This window comes from Artibeus jamaicensis, unplaced genomic scaffold (assembly GCF_021234435.1).
Source record: "Artibeus jamaicensis isolate MK-2021 breed Jamaican fruit bat unplaced genomic scaffold, CSHL_Jam_final contig_851, whole genome shotgun sequence".
Classification (NCBI taxonomy): domain Eukaryota; kingdom Metazoa; phylum Chordata; class Mammalia; order Chiroptera; family Phyllostomidae; genus Artibeus; species Artibeus jamaicensis.
Genome location: NW_026521986.1, coordinates 18,569,523 through 18,587,090, shown reverse-complemented (window position 1 = coordinate 18,587,090; position 17,568 = coordinate 18,569,523). Strand labels below are relative to the sequence as shown.

At 37.0% G+C, this 17,568-nt stretch overlaps 1 protein-coding gene across 11 annotated transcripts in view; it reads left to right on the top strand.

Moving 5' to 3' along the window:
* Positions 1 to 17,568, top strand: part of CEP128 (centrosomal protein 128) — a 355,354-nt gene that overhangs the window by 127,011 nt on the left and 210,775 nt on the right. For 10 of the 11 annotated variants that reach the window (XM_053673395.1, XM_053673403.1, XM_053673396.1 and 7 more), the window contains 2 exons: positions 10,824 to 11,000; positions 14,645 to 14,704. In XM_053673395.1, the coding sequence (XP_053529370.1) occupies positions 10,824 to 11,000; positions 14,645 to 14,704 (237 nt within the window). The remainder of the gene's footprint in view (positions 1 to 10,823; positions 11,001 to 14,644; positions 14,705 to 17,568) is intronic. The other variant, XM_053673399.1, reaches the window with a different exon arrangement.

The following is a 17,568-nucleotide window of genomic DNA, read 5'->3' as shown; positions in this document are numbered from 1 at the left end:
GGCATTTTTTTTTAGAAAGATGTCAAAACTCATGCAATCTCATCACATAACTTTTTAAAAAATGCATGTTTGGGTGAAATTGTTTTCAGGCTTCTTTTCCACACACACAGACCCACTGGGGGTCCTGCCTGGTGCCCCGCTGTGTGCTCTGAATTTATGTGCCTTTAAACAGTGTTCAAAGTCAGCTTTATTTACCACCCAGCATGTCGGCTGGTAAATGTAGTATTATTTTCTTATTGATTACATTTGTGTCTTTCTATTGTACAATTATAGATCAAGTAGTTTTTATCCTATATGATCCAGTACTTTCATATTTGGAACTTTCATTTTTATTTGTCACTGATTATTCTCATAATTCCACTTAGAATTATTTTCTGCTCGTCACTAGACACCCAGCCCTGGAGGAAGCCAGAGGGATCTGCTCCCCTCATTTCACTTTCCTCCTTCCGTCCACCGATAGTCATAACCGTAGTTCGAGCAGCTCTTGTTACAGGAGATGCTCTTATACCGGGTACACACCTATCTTACAGTTGCAGCTAGACATGGCGATGTTGCAAGGTTCTTCAGCACTTTCTGTTTTGTGGTGCCCCCCCCCCCAAAGAAAACCCCACAAAACATCTGTGTTAGCTTTGTTCTTAACAAGCCTTGTCTCAAAGTCGACAGGGTTGCACTGAACTGTTACACAAAGGTTTTGTTTTCCAAAACATTGGCACCAGTGTACTTCTAAAGAGTAGAAGGACTGTAAACAGTACCTGCTCCCAACATCTTTTATAGATAAGTTAATTTTGGCCCAAGTTGTTAATGGACTTGTCTCAGTGCTCCCAGTTGTTCATTGGTAGAAATGAAAATGGGACTCAGCTTTACCAATCTTATCTTTTCCACTGTATCAGAACCTATAAGAATGATTTCTGGCCAGTATATAGATTACGTAGGTTATTTGGAATGCTTAGCTTCTCTCGTGTAATACTTGCTTATTTCCATAGGCAAACTTAATTCTCTTTAGAGGACCTTATTTTCTATTATTAGTTCTTTCAGGATGTGACAGTAACTACAATGAAACCGTTAGGATATACCTTAATATTATCACTTGTGACATACCCAAGGCTATAGCAGTTCACAGGAACTTAAATATTGAAGACATCAGGACTCATAAAAGGGCATTTTGGTTCCTTCCCATGGAATCCTTTATTTAAATCATTTGTGAAGTGTTATCTAGCAACATATTTTAAAGCTATGTTGGATAGGACACTCTTAGGAAATAGTTTTCTTGTACAAAACGTGGATCTCTGATCAATGTAATTCTCATTTGCAAGTATGATTATGACAGATGTAATTATCACAGATGGTGGAAACTGAGGCTGAGAGTACTGTGCCCTGCACAGCATTGTTTGTGGTGGAGACAGGATATGAACACAGATTCCTTTTATTTTTTTCCCTTTATTTATTGCCAGTAAAATGACTCACATTTGTGTCTTTTCACTGTATTCTTAGTGTTGAATTTAAATTTAGGGTTATTATATTTAACGGGTTACCATGTGCTCTTTGATTTTTTTTTTAGCCTGACACAAATTTTGGAAAGGAGTCATTAATGATTTTGTTAGAAAAAATTTAATTAAAACCTGATATTGCCACATAAAAGATATCTGTGGTAGGAAAAAACGAATCGGTGTTTCATTTTGTATTTCAGATCTAATTTGACCATCTGTTTAGGGTTGCTATTTTTCATGATATGAACAAATATATATGATTGTCACATACCTGTTCTATAAAAATGTTTACTACTTTGCAAACTCACAGTTCCACAGTTTTACAAAAACTCTTTTAGAGAAGGCAGGATTCTCCGATGTCAATTCTTTCCATAAGAACGAGAAAGAAGTAGAAGCGAAGGAGCTGTTGGTTTCTAACATTTACTTTAATGCTTACACTTTAGGCCAGTGTTAGACAGACTGCACTTTTTTTTTGGCGCTTCATCTAATTATTGCAAATTGTGTTAGCAGAGTAAAGCTGTAGCTACCACAAATTAATGTGGAGGAAAATTTAAACGGGATACTTTAAATAAACACTAATTAGGATGTTAGGAGTAATTTCCTGTCATATTTCTGTCATCTGAAAAACAACAATGAAAATAAAAAAATGATCAAATTAAAGGTAAACTTGTAAATTATGTGTTTGCCATTTACAAAGGATCTTTAGTGGAACCACTCCTAGTCCAGAGTAGTCCTTGACTTTTACGGAGAACTGACTGACACGTCAGAGTGCTCACCTTGTATGAAATCCTATGCCAGACATTCAGAAACCGGTTTAGAATGCAAAGGTCAAGTGGCTCTACAGTGGCACAGTTATACATTCGGTGGCGGCAGAGCGGGGGCGATAGGTAAGGGCATATAGAAGTGCAGTTGGTCTCTGCTTTCCAAGGTAAAACAGGCATGGAAAAGCCATTTCAAAGTCTGGGTTTTTTTTTTTTTTTTTTTTTGCCATGACTTCTCTACCAACCATTGACAAAGAGTTTGTTTTTAAATGAATTTAAAAGGTGAAGTTCAAGTTTGGGTCTTTATGTCTCATGACTGAACTTGATTGAGACGCCTGCCATTTAATCCTTAACTCCGCGCGTGGTTGGTAACAACAAGCGCTTGAGAGGAAGGTGGTTCTGTTTGGGCACTTTTCTTTAAAATCCTGTATACTATTAGTTTGATTTCATGTAATTTCAAAACTGGGAGTGATACTGCTAGTGAAGGAATTAAGCTGAATAATGGCACAGAATTGGCTGGGGTGTGGCAAGCCAAGGGGACGAGACCTCATGAAGGGTCTGGACTAGATTTCTCCAGGGCTTTGCCTAGGTTAAACAGTCCTGTGTCACTTTTGTCAGCCCTAAACGGGGACATAAGAGGAGTGTCCAGGTTTGTTTTCATTGAGTTTTTCTATCATTATGATTTAAAATGCTTGTTAATTCAGTCCGTTTTGTCACTTTATGTTAAACAAGCAATAGTCTTTACATTTTGGGAAAGAAAAACAGGTAAGAGGTGCTCATTGTATATATTAGTTATATTATTTGGAGGTTTTTAAAAAACTTTTAAATCATATTCTTTCATAAGAATAAATGCATGCTTAAGCATCTTTTTAAAAAGATTTTTATTTATTTATCTTTAGAGGGGAAGGGAAGGAGAGAGGGAGAGAAATATCAATGTATGGTTGCCTCTAATGTGTCCCCTGTTGGGAACTGGCCTGCAACCCAGGCATGTGCCCTGACTGGGAATTGAACCACAGTAGTTTGGTTTGCAGGCTGCACTCAACCCACTGAGCTATACCAGCCAGGGCTCAAGCATCTTTAGGAACCAAAAAAGGAGGAGAGGAAGAAATTCTGATGGCTTTTAAAGACACTATACTTATAAATAAATATTTCTCTGTAGATGAATGATACATTCCCCTTTCTTTGGAAAATTAAACTGTGTTCATTCCAAATGCATAATTTGAAACTTTAGTTGTTTCTTTGTTCATATTTTGTTTCAGGAATATAAATGCATCAAAAGTGGCTGATTTTAAAGAATGTTATTTCTGTTTCCAGGCATTTGACTTGATAGAAATATGTAATAATTACAAATTGGTCCTAAAACTTAATAAATGCATAAAATACCCTTTAGAGATATTTTTGTTTCCAAATTTGAATATTAATTTCTAGGAATGTATCCAATACATATCCTAACACCTTTTTGTTTATGCTGCCAATGATCTTTGTATTGCTTAACATCCCTCCAGAAAATGATACTAAAAAACCTGATGCACAAAATATTTATTTGAATGGGGTTAGAAGTTTAAATTTGAATTTCTCTGTTTTGTTTCTGTCTTAGGGATAACTTTCCCAAGCCTGCCTAAGACCGGTTAGGCTATATATATATTGGAAAGTCTTTCTTTCTTTTTTTTTTTTTTTTTTGTGTGTGTGTTTCTGGTTTTTTTTTTTTTTTTTAAATTTTATAGAAAGTCTTTCACACCAAAGTCGTAACATGCATCCTATTCATATACCCAGTGTTCTGATTATGTCTTTACTTTCTCTGTTGGCACCACTGTTTCACTAACGCTCACAGCCTTACTCTTAACATAGTATTAGCCATAACTTCTTTTTCTCCTTTGAAGGAAATAGTGTAAAGCATCTACTTTCATAATATGAAGAGTATATGTAACCCACAAAAGAGTACCATTGTTATTTTAGGAAACCAGTCTTTAGTAGTAATTACAATGTTCTTTCGGTTACTAAGTAGATATAAAGAGCCACCTCATTCTTTCATCCATGGACTAATACTGAATCCATCAGCAGATCCTGTTGGTTTTATTCTCAAAATTTATTCTGTATCTGATTGCTTCTTACCACTGGCAGTGCTCTTACTTTCCTGGCATCAGCTTGCCTTGACAGTCTCAATAATCTGCTACTGAAAAGGTGATTGCCCTCAATGAGTTTGCTAATTAATTTGTTGCAAAAACCAACTTACTGAAACATGAAAAGGTATTTGAGTTCAGAGATTCATTTTTCTTTTTTTTAATTGTTTTATAGTTGGGATCTACTATGCCTGGCATGTAGAGAGTACACTAAAAAATGCTTGTGGAATGACAGGAACATAGAAGGATATATATATATATATATATATATATATATATATATATATATATATATAATCTATCTCCAGAGAAGTTATTGACTTTCCCCTTTGTCTAAGACACTCTACTAAGTGTTAGGATATTTGAATGGAGAAGAATAACATTTTGACCTAGAAGAAGTTCGTCTGCTGAGGGGACATAAATAAAAGATGCACCTAGTAGTAAGTGTTATAGCAGCAGCTCATAGGAAGCGTCAGTGGAGCATAGAGAGGACACATAGTCTTCCTGAGAGCTCAGGTGTTCTGTCTTGTTATAATATCCGTGTGGTTGAGGAAGGAGGTGCATGTTATTGGGCTTTTATAATAACAAGGAAAAAATTCAGCCTTAGGACCTTCCCTACTCTTCGATAGTGTTGTGTTCGTAGAGGGCAAGGGATATACATAGGTTAAATCCATGGAGATTTTTTTCAATTGATTACAGCTATAGATTTTAGAATTATTATTACTTTTGATACCAATCTAAGCGCATCACAGAAAGCCATGCTTTGAACTTAAAAAACCTACTCTCTTATACAATCTTCTATTTTTTAAGAAGTAAGCTTGAAAAAAGTAGTTATGGTGTGACCAGCATTTAAGGTGTTATCTATTTATTGGCTGTTTTGCAAGACAGTTTAAACTGCAGTGTAGTAATTTGCTAGATTAAACGTTTAAAAAATCTCCCATAACATCCACAGTAGAGCCTTCTTGTTGAGTCGTGCCGCTGTTTCTGGTTTGGTTGGTATTTCATATTGTATCTTAACTTCCTCACAGCTGAGTCAACTCTGTTGGCATAAGTAATGGGAGCCTTCTTTAGAGAGCTAGATAAATGGCTTCCAGACAGATTCAATTTTTGTTCAGGCTAGTTTCATTATTTGCCTTGTAATGCTAGTGTCCTGGATTTAAGGCTTAGACACACAGTTATCTTCTGTTACAGAAATACTGTTTCTCAAAACTTTTTAGGTGATGTGTGCAGGTCTAGAATTTCAGCAGTTCATGTGCCCAATTACCTTGAATTCCATGGTGGTCGTTTTTATTTCGGCTTTTAATACAGGGTGGGGTGAAAGTAGGTTTGCAGTTATGAGTGTGTGAAACACAGAGTTTATTCCAATATTATTTATTATTGTATTATTTTCCATGGGAACAATGTAAACCTACTTTTGCCCCATCCTATGGTATTTGATCTCTCTCTGCCTCTTATCCTGTTTCTCTCCGAGCCCCTGCTGATGTATTAAAGATGGTCTTGGGGCTGAAATATTGCCATACTTGGTTATTCAGGTTAGTTTTCTGTAATGGAAAAACCTTAACTTTGGAAATTAATGATTTATTTTGTTGTGTGAGTGTGCTTTATTTACCATAATGTTTCTGTTAAGGTGTGTGAAGGATTATTTTCATTTCATGTAATAACCATAATGGAAATAAAGCGGCTTTTCTGAACTCTTAAGACATGGAAGAAATCTCATAAGCTTTACCAAGGAGATAACATTTTGGATATGGTCTAGTTTTATTGAATTTACTCTATTTCCATTAAGATCATGTCTCCTTATAATCTTTACAGCCTTTGGGCGAGTGAATGTTCTGAGTTGTGAAGAGTGTTCTGGGACACGATATATAATTAGGGGAGTATTTTTCTTACTCTCTGAATTATAGGTCCGTTGATCAAGCCAGTCAACAGTGTCTGTGTGTGTGGATGAAAATGTGAGCAGTATACTTTTTTATTTCCTTTAGAAATAAATGTCAATAATATAAGCCTTTCTTGTCCTGAAATGGAAACTTCATAAAACCCTTGCTGTCTTTTTAAAACATATTTTATTTATTTATCTTTAGAGGGGAAGGGAAGGAGAGAAGGAGAGAAATATCAATGTATGGTTGCCTCTCATGTGTCCCCTGCTGGGAACCGGCCTGCAACCCAGGCATGTGCCCTGACTGGGAATCGAACTGCACTCCTTGGGTTCGCAGGCCCGTGCTCAATCCATTGAGCTACACCAGCCAGGTCCTTGCTGTTTTGATGGTGGACCTGCACATACTCAGTGCGTGATTAATATACTTACTAATTAAATTTTGCCAAGAGCAGATTTAATGTGCACATAGGGTGTGTCTCCAGTGTGGAAGGGTAGCCTTTGAAAGTTTAAGACATTGTGTGTGCTTGATGAGGTCTTTCCTCTTTTGTGGTCTATTTAGAATTTGCAGATGTATCATATTTTCATTTCTAACAATGAGGCTCATTCAGAATCATTTTTTTTGTTGTTCTTTCTACTTGTAGGCTGTATTAGTCCCCACATAACCTGCTGATAACTTTTCTGAGTTTTTCACATTGGGTTTCTAAACTCCACTTTGTGAAAATGACCTTTCTAGCATTTTAACAGAGACCACTATTCAGGGAGTCAGAAGACCAGGTTATGGGTTATAGAGTCATTGAATTTCGTTAAGTTACTTAGTTTGTCTGAACGTTGGTTTCCTCATTTGTAAAATTAAGGGTTTATTCTCTAATTCACATTCAACCATGATCTAGGGTATCTTTCTTCTTGGATTATACAAATGGCTTTGCTCAGCTTGATCTATCTCTGTCCTTGCAAAGAAGCTCCTTGTATTCCCCAGACCCACGCATCTGTGTCCATTCATGCTGAAACACTGAAGTCAGACTAACTGTGTCTTCCACATTTCCAAACGGTCTCTGAAATATCTTGTCCTACCTCTGGGTCTCTAGAAATATGGTAGTTTTTTTGTTGTAAAATTATTGCTCCCTTTGAATTCACTGGAAGCTCAGGCAATAGCCATCACAGCATCTAAATAGTCTCATCTGCCCTTATTAATCTCTCTGTCTCCAACTCAGACAGAACGATTGGGTCAGTATCAGCCAGTTCCCCACCTCTTCCATAGAATCAGCTATGCTCGCTCTATTGGTAGAGGTATTTCTGAAATGAGAAACTGAAGAGAGAAGGAGCTAATTTGTTGCGTGTCACAATTAGTATACAAATAGGTATTCTGAAGCCACAAGCAAAACCAAATGGATGATATTTAATGGAGATATTCGTTGGCTCTGTGAGGGCAGGGACTTAACCTCTCTCAGTCATTCTGCCCCTAGCCCAGGAGAATGTCTCACCTAAGTAGGCCTCCCACAAAAACTTGTTGAATGCATGAATAAATGAAGTTAAAATTGCTTAAGTACAGAATGGAAAAGCTTACTTAACTCTTAAATTTATGGTCTTAGAGCATATGCAGAAGATGGAAAACTGGTATGGTGCAGTATCTGAAACCTAATTAAATAAAAGAACATAGAACTTGATCTGGAATCTTAGAAGATTTGGTAGGGGTGGAGTATTCATTTATTTACTTTAACTCTTGAGTATAGCACTTAGACTAATGAGAGATTTTACAGTTTTGTCAAATATTCTGTTCCTTGAAACTTCAGCTGGTTGTGTAGGGGTCGGCTTACCTTCTGTCAGAAACGTAAAAGAAGGGCTTTCTGAAAGAACAGGTAGTTGAACCTGCTGATCTCTGAGGTCCCTGTGAGTTTTACTTCAAAGGGAGATTAGGCATAGCATGCTAATTGTCTCATGGTGGATAATGAAATTTTCAGTCTTTGCTAAAGAAATTGAATGGTAGAGCTTTTTATGACATTATTAACATTTTAAGAATATTTAACTATGGAGATAGTTTTGTCTTATTAATGAGTCAAATAACAGAAAAGTGATAGTGGATAAAAGAAAGATGGCCATGAGTCAGAGAGAACAGAACGGTCTATTAGAACACTATTGGGAATTGCCTGCATTCAGATAATGAGCAGTTGTCCTCTAAGTACATCAGTAACCCCTGATAGGAAGTTTTCTTTGTTAACATCACACCAGTGAGAACACCACAGCAGGCTAGGGACCTGTGTACGTGCATATGGTGAGGAAACCTCTGACACACCTGTGCAGCCTCTGCGTGTATAGATCTGCATGGTCGTTCGGGAAGTGGCCTTTACAGTGTGGGAATCACTGAAATGGGGCAAAGTTGGCGAATTTAAAGATAAATATAAATATGTTCCGTGGCCTCCTGAAATAAGCAGTTTATTGAAGGAGACAGGAGCAAAAACAATTCTATTACAGTTTGGTACCTTTTTTAAAACTAAGATATAAATAATGTGCCGTGGAGACATTCCATATTGGGCAATTAAGAAAGAAAAGAGTCTCGAGGATGCACTTTAAAGGATAAGAAGTGTAGGTGGCAGGTATGCCACATGTGTCTCCTTCTACCAGTCTGGTGTGTACAACTGCTGAAGTTGCACTCTTTGGAAAGGGGCTGGTAGCCGAGAGTCAGCCGGTGTCCAGCTGTGTGCTTGCGGTAGGCAGAAAGAAACAGTCCAGAGGCAAGGGTCCTCACCAGAGACTTGACAGTAAGGTTGCTCTCTGGTAAGTAATCTATAAAATAATCAAATGCCATGCAGAGCCAGGATGTGAAGGCTTCTAGATGAGATCAAGACTTAGTGAAGATATTGATATATCTAAAGAAATGCTGTATCAATCAAGAATCAGAGTTCATCAGAATCTGAATATGGATGAAGCAGAAAGGCAGATGGACTGTGGCTGTCTCCACTCAAACACTGTGCAGGAGGATGGAGCACTCCTGTAATTATTGTAGTTTGTAAATCCCTGATGTGTAGATGGACACACCAGGCGGCCGTTAGCATGATGCCATTTAAACATTTTTCATAAAACAAATCTCCCTGCTCCGATTTCCTGTTCACTCAGTTACCTTCTGATTGTAATTTACCCTCCCATCTAGACTGGTTTATAGGGCGTAAAGGTACTGGCTGTGCTGATATGAGCATTCTGATCCATATGGCAGTTATGGTTGTCAGTGCAAACAAACGTAGTTAACCGAGGGGCATTTCTAGTTTGCACATTAGTGTCTTGTGAACTTAATGTTACTCTACTGCCAAAAGATAATTCCATTCTGAGACTTGAAAAGAAAATCCGGTTCCTAAGTTTACAAAGCTGAAATCCAGGCCAGGATGATGTACTCATCGAGACAAAGGCTATCTCTTGGCTACCAGCTTCATTTGAAATAGTGCAACTCGAAGCAGAGTTGAACACATCAGATTGGTCAGAGGAGACACCTGTAGGCATATTTGAAAAGCTGCAAGGTGTTAAAATATGAGAGAGTGGAGAGAAGGGCGAGGAAGCTGGAGAGAAGGGCAGAAGACAGGCTGTGAAAGGCTGTTCTTTTGGGCAGAGGGTGTTTCATTCGTTTTTAAAAGTAAGTTGAATTAAAAGGAAATGTGTCATTTTTCTAAAATACCATTCTACTTTTCCTGATGATTTTGAATTGAGCAGATCTGTTATTTTAAATTCAAGCTCAGTTTGTTGACTCCATAATCTTCCTATTTGTGCTGTATTTTTTAGGGCAGGTAAAGATGATTAGGCTACTATGAGATGTCTGAAGGCGAAAGTAGCCAGCCATTGTGACTTTTTGGTCCCCTGTTTGCCCTTAGAGTTTTAGTGATTCTGTTTTTCTCCTCCAAGCCTTGTGCAGTACAACTTGAATGTCTCGAGTAATGAAATTGTGTAATCATGATTGAAAATTGTTTTTCCTACAGGGGGCCCCCAAGCCCTTATAATTTCTTACAAGGTTCCTTAGAAATCCCTTTTTATTAAATGTACTATTTGCTTCTTTGAAAAGTGCCTCCATCTTGCTTTAATCAGGTTTTCATGACTCGAAGCATTTATGCAGTATGACTGCATTTGAAAACTTAGACTTTTTCAAAATGATGTTTTGATGAGATAAAGGTAGTAACATTTATTTTTTTCTGAAATGAAGGAGCTGATACTATCTTATTTGACATACTGCATTTTCCAGTGTTTTACTAATTGTTGAAAGCCCAAAGTCAGTTTGTAGTATCAGCTTTTACTTGTTGATGCATTCATGACATTTAATTATTATAATGTTAACGGATTTTTTTCAACTGTTTATTTTGGCTACAGATTAACTATAGTTTTCTTCATCAAGAATCCACACACCAGTTCCCTCAATGCCCTACATGTGAATTTTCTATAATTTGACCTCGGTTAACAAGCAGGCAGAATGTTTTGTTTTAGTAAAGGGACTCACAGGGTTAGGTCTGTTTTCTAATACAGTTGTTTGACTTGGTTGTATAGGTATTATAGGCATTTATTGCCTCTGCTGAATAATTGTTTCTATTTTTTATGAATGCTTTAGGAGAAACATATAAGCACCGAAGAAGAGCACTTAAGGAGGATGGAAGAGGCCAGATTGCAACTCAAGGATCAACTTCTTTGTCTAGAGACTGAACAAGAATCCATTCTTGGTGTGATAGGAAAGGAAATTGATGCAGCTTGTAAAACCTTCTCCAGGGAGTCGATGGAGAAACTGAAAGTAATTATGAGTTCTCTTCGTGCCTTTCACCTAGTTTCCTAATATATAATTATAAAAGGATCTTAATGCCTGGTTGCAGTGGTAATCACAGTTTCATTCCTGAACGTTTTGTAAGAGAAAACACCATCTTGCATTTTGAGAATGAGGTGCGGTGTCCATCACACGGTCACGGTGAGCGAAACTGTGCTGCCTTTCCTTCGACCTGCCTGTGCCTCGCTCTGTGAGGGGAATGCCGCACAAGAGAGGCAGCAGTTCTGATTAAAACACGTCCTTGGAGTCTGGAGGCCTGTAGTTTTGAATTTTTCATGATCACGGGCCATTTTTGATTTCGTTGGTATGTTCCTGGCTAACTAACATCTTTCGAGTGCTAGTTATGCGGCAGGTACTGTGGTACGTGTGGTTATGTGCATTCTCTCCTGAACTATCTAGAACTACCCCATCCGTTAGGCACTCGGATTAAGTCTATTTTGGTAAGAGAAAGCAAGGCTTGCAGGGGTTAAGTAACTTGCCCCTGGCCCTATATATCTAATTAATTGCTTCAACTAAGATTTCAAACCTTGGGATTCTAACTCTGGCGCTTAATCAGGTAACCACTATGTTATTTGCCCTCCCTATTTAAACAGATTATATTTAATTTAGCTTTTCTATCTTTAAAATGGAATATTGATTGCTACTCAATTTATAGTTTTAGTGAAATGATAAAAGCAGAAGTCATCATGGATGTTCATAGTTTCTCTAAGGCAAGCACCGCTGTTATCTCTTGGTTCTGGGACTGCTGCAGTACCTACAGAGAGCACGGGACCGCTCCGATGCACTGTGACCTGACACAAGCTATCGTTTACCCCCGTGTTCATTTCATTGGATGACATGACAGTTCTCAAATCATAGCACCATGTATCACGCATAGGGACTTTTTAAAAGCATTCTTCACATTTTTCTTTTTATTTCGTCATTCACCCTTTTCCTCATATAAAATGGCCATTCCACTTCATACCACTTTCCTTTAGTTTTTCCTGCTCTGTCTTACAATTTTTTCCTTCTCTTTCTTAAGTGGTGTTTTAAAGAAAATAAAACTATAATTTTGCTCTTGAAGTAGAAGGTGTTTTAGGATTTAGCTTTAATGAAAATGTTTAAACCGGTAGAATTTGGTGGAGTTGGAGGAGTGTCTGCAATATATACTTCTATGTACATTTTAAAAATAAATCAGATGTCACTTTAAGAGGACTGTGAGCCAAATATAAGAAATAATTGGCTTTAGGGAAAAACTAACTCTTTTAGTCCTGTTCTGAGGCCTGTTATAATGCTGGTTTATTCTTCTTCTTATCTAATGTTGCTGTATTTATTTATGATTTTTCTTGTTTACATACATTCTAAGGATGTATAGCCTGGAAATCCTAATTTGATCGAAAGGAATCACATAATAACAATGCAACATTTATTCTAAATTAAGTATTTATGTAAGGACAATTGTTTTCAGTAAAGTAGAGATCTAAAAATGGAATCCTTTGGACCATGCTATAAGGTTTAGAAACCTCATTGTGGGTAATTACAGGCTAAAACATAGTGTGCACACAACAAATTGTTCAGATTATCTTTCCATCCAACATATTCTGAAAAGCACCCTTCTCTTTAATAGGCTCTCAGGAATGGAATAATTGTAGTAATGGGTCTTTACACCTTCTTCCTTAAGTGATGGGTGGAAATAAATGTAAAAGAATGGAAATTTTATTCAGTTTTTATTTTTAAGAGTAATTTTTTCATGTGAATCTCTTTCTACATAGAAGTTCTGTTGTTTCATTTCTATAAACTTGAGGGAAAAAATAAAGGAATACCAAAGAACATAACATTTGCTCTCGCCTCTAAGAAACCACCCTTGGGTATTTGTTAAATCAATTCTTTGCTTTATAGTTCAGAGACCTATGGGAGAGTGGTGATCCTTGTAAAATGTTTTAAAAAATGGATTAATTCCAATTATTCCTTGTCATTTGTCAACTTTCTGAAGTATTGCTGATGAAATTTTCACTCATTTTCTGTAGAGAGTGACTGTGCTATGGAATAGATTGAATCATAGATATGTAACAAATGAGTCTGGGAAAGTCCTTGGGGATATTGGTGTTATTTCTAACTGCAATTTTCTTTTTCCAACCACTGTATTTATTACTTATTCTACTTTAGTAAATGCCTATAGTGTTTGAAAACTTCAGGATAGACACTTAACACACCACCACCATAATAAAACAGATAGGAAAATGCCTGAATTAAAGATGTGTCATTTCTTAGGTCAGTCTTTGATAATTCAGGAGATTTTCCCATTTATGTGTAGAGCATAAAGAGAATAGGCAATGGATCAAGACAAATTTTTTTCTACGCCCTAGAACACAGATGGCAAACACAAGGCCCGTGGGACAAATCTGGCCCCCCACCCTGTTTATCTGGACTGGAACCTTGTTTCTACCCAGTGGCAGTGCTGAGCTCCTTGCCCCCAGTTAAGGAGTAGTTACATTCCTACAGTCCTAAAATTACATTCAGCCCTTTGAAAGCAACTGTGAGGCTGATGTGGCCCCAGTGAAAATGAGTTCGACACCCCTGCCCTAGAGTGATTAGGGAAAATTTCATTGTAAAGACAGGGAGAGAGGGTATGAGAGTTAGGTGAGGTTTATAGTGAAAGAGTAGATGAGAGAAAGGTTGGATATGAGAATACAACAGTCTTGTATGTGCAGTGTGGTTGGAACTCGTCATATGTCTGAATGAATTATGTTGTTTCTTAAGTAAGGGAGAGACAGATCTGTACACACATCAGAAAGTATGGAAGTATTTGAGAACAGGAAGAGGCATCCTTTGCAGAGGATAGTATATTTTTAATAGAACATTTCTAGAAAAAACCCTTTGCAAATATCATAGGTTCAACAAAAGTAGGAATTGAGAAAAAATAATTTATTTACAATTGTAAAATCATTGGCAACCCTTGAGTACAGTTTCATCAGTAATAATCCAGAGCCAGATGACAGTGATTTTATAAATGAGTTGGTGTGAAGGAAATCAGGTCAGCTGACAATAGACAACCTATTTATTGTAGGATTTTATTACCATGATGAAATATAAAGCAATGATTGCATGAAGTTACATTGATTAGTTCCTGTCATTTCTACACAACCATTAATGAGACAAAATGGCCCTGATAGTATAAAATTAAAGAAGGATAAATGAGACAAAGAATTAAGTTTCCATGTAATTACATTTAGCCCACTGTGAAAGACATTATGTGGAGCAAGACTGAAGAAAAGAAACAAAAAAAAATGCGATAAACTAGTTTAATTGAGCTGCTTGACATGTAGAACTCTGGAATCAGCCTCCAGAGATTCTAGCAATGATAGTGCTAAGAGCTGATTCATGTCTCTGCACTTGAACTAAATATTTGCTGTCAGAACATATATTACATGTATACATATGTATGCTTACATAAATAGACATGTTAAATAAACGGTGTTTTGGAATAGGTTGAGTACTTGGTATGAACTATCTTCTTTTTAAAACCTTAAGTGTAGCTACTGAACTTTTGCATGTTGCTGTGAAAAATTTAATGCAGGTAAATTCATTTCAGAGAAAAATCTACTTTTGATAGACTATTTTCTTTTTCTTTTCAGGTTTTTTCACCTGGTTCTGATATTAATTATGACCCACATCGCTGGTTAGCAGAAAGCAAGGTAATTAATCTTTGAATCCTAAGGTTATCATAATATTTATGAGCTTCAAGGTGTTGTATTTGGGCTAGTCATCTATTTTTGTCACATAACTGAGCTTATGAAGTTGTAGTACTTTATTGCTGGGAAAGATATCGTAATGCATTTAAAAAACCTGCATGTTCCTTTAGCTTAACATTTAAAAATTAGCTTAAAATGTGTAGGGGTGTGATGAAAGAATAAAGAAAGGCAATAATACTGTTGAAATGCTAAAGCTAGATTGTCAGAGAGGCAAATTCTTGTGCCTTTTCCTTGGGATAGGCAGCGTCTTGGAAGTGTACAAAGATCAGGGCAGCTGTGACCAACCTTCTGTACACATATATAATTACCATGTTTTGGTTCCTGTGGGGGAGCTCAGAGCCTGCCAAATCTTTGTGTGGCTTGAGCAAATCCCTTCACCTTCCTGGGTGTCTTGTTTCCTTGTTTGCAAAAGTGGAGGGATTGACTTTAAGTTCTGAAGATAAGTTTCCCTGCTTCCTGGTTCCTTGGAACTATGATTCAGATTTAATGGAAGGTAAGCAAATATAAGTAAAATTGGACAATGTGCTAATCTTAGCCAAAAGATTTTTCTACACATTGAGTAATTATCAGCTATCTTCATAAATCAATTTGTAAATTCTAGTGTATAGAAATTAAAATATATAGACAATCATGACCCCATAAGATGGAGATACATGTTTGTTCTAGTAATAGTACTTAAGCACTTGCATTCCTTTTTAGACTAGTTTTTTTCTGCTTTAACCTACCAATGTGCAAAGTCTTCCATCCCATTCAAATTCTGTAAGAAAACCATCAGTACTGTAAACATGACCAATTTGTGGTCCAACTCAGGACTTTATTGCAAGAAGGAACTTTTAAGTTTGTACATTGTCCTTATTTAAAAATAGGAGAAAAGTGAGGTTTCAGAGAAGCTATGTGACTTTTCCAGTGCCATATGAATAATGGGAAAATAGATTAAATGCCATGTCTATTCACACTTAATGTTCTTTGCATTGTGTGTATTGCCACCCAAAGTCTCCTTTCAGCCAAGAATTACTGATGGTGTACTTTTGGTATGTGGACACTGGGGATGTAAGTGTTAGCAAGCCATGGAAGTTAGTGAAGTTAATGGGGGGAATGGTGATGTTGACAAATTTTAAATCTCCTTAAGGTGTGTTATATTGTTATAGAAATATGTAAACATTGATGAAAGAACACAGGAAAGAAGAACTATGGTGTTTGTTCTGGGGGGATGGTCACAGAAGGCTTCTGCAAAAATGCAGTATTTAAACTTGGTCATACAAAAATATGTACACGTTCTCCAGTTGGCTAATTATAGGTAAAACAATGACAAGAAGATGACAGTATTTGAATAAACACAGATAATGCCCGAGACAGGTGGGTAAGACAGGTGGGAAAGACCAGGTTCACCTTTGAAGGCCGGATATGCATTAGAGAAGCCCCCCTCAAAAATTCTGAAGGAGAAACTTAACAGTATTATAGTTAAACATAGAAAGTGATGTAACCTTGTAGAATTTTCTACCCTACTTTAGGAAAAGTGATCCTGTGCATTCCTAACCATTTTTGATAGAACCAAATGTAAATTAGCATTTATGTCACCTGCATAGGCAATTTATAATACACATGTTTTGCTGTCCCAGAATCTTTGGACTAGAAACCTCTGTTATGCATTAATAAAGAATTTCTCATTTATTTTTCCCAACTCCACATTTTGACAAGAGCAGTATACTTGGAATTTTCTTTCAAGTTAAAACCTTTATCATTTCTGAACAGAAAACTTTCACTGCTATTGTTCAGCTAAATTATGAGTGCCAGAGATGACTCTTAATCATAGCTCCTTAATTTGGGAGCTGCTGAGCAGTCTTCCCTTATCATTTAATGGGGTTGAACTTCAGATCAGATGGGTTTTAACACTGTATGAGACAACGGTTCCTCTACAGTGTGAAAGGGTCCCGATAAGCAATGCCACACTGACCAGCTGAGTAAGGAGGAATTGAATCTATTTACTGGAAAAATGGCTTAGGTTATTGATGGGCTACAATACTGTAGTTCCCATGAACTACGAGTGGGCAGCTCTATAAGTATTGAAGATAAGATCTGAAATCAAAGGACAAAAAGTATATGGAAAGTAGAATTGCTATTCAGTTAGTCTGTACTGACATCTTGCAGTATTAGATGGACCTGTGAGGGCCTTTGGTAATTGTTTTCATAAATCTGCCAAATGAATTTCTTCTGTTAGCGTTAATCCTAAAAGAACTAGAGGATTGAGTGGGGGTTGTGTCACTATTGCTTTGTTGGCATAACATACTCATGAACTTCACCTTAGAGTGGGACCAGGCTCACAGATAAAATAGCCGATGAATGGTGAGAAGACATTATGGGGAGGAAGAGGGTTGAGATGCTTGTTAAGGAATGCCAGGCCAGGAGTTCCCTGGGATTAGGGATTCGTTTTTGTGATGAATCTGGACAGGGGATGTCGAGGCCAAATTTTATTCACTTTAATAGAGAATTTATTGAGAAACTACTGTGTCCTACACATGCTTTGTTGTATGCTCTGGGCATAAAAATAAACTAAGACTTGAATCTCTTCAGGGACGTATTTTGTCTGGAAAAGCTGACACTTACATAGTAATTTCAATATTTTATGTATAAGGGCTTTGATAGAGGTACACAGAAGCTGGCAAGGAGGCTGATGGCGCAGATGAATTTTGAAGCAAGCTAAGCATAATTATAGGTCCTAATATTGCTAACTTTATTAGCTGTAGTTTTTTTGTTCAAATTTGCTGTTTGCCTTAGCTTTTAGCTTTGAGTGGTTCCTTTATGACTCT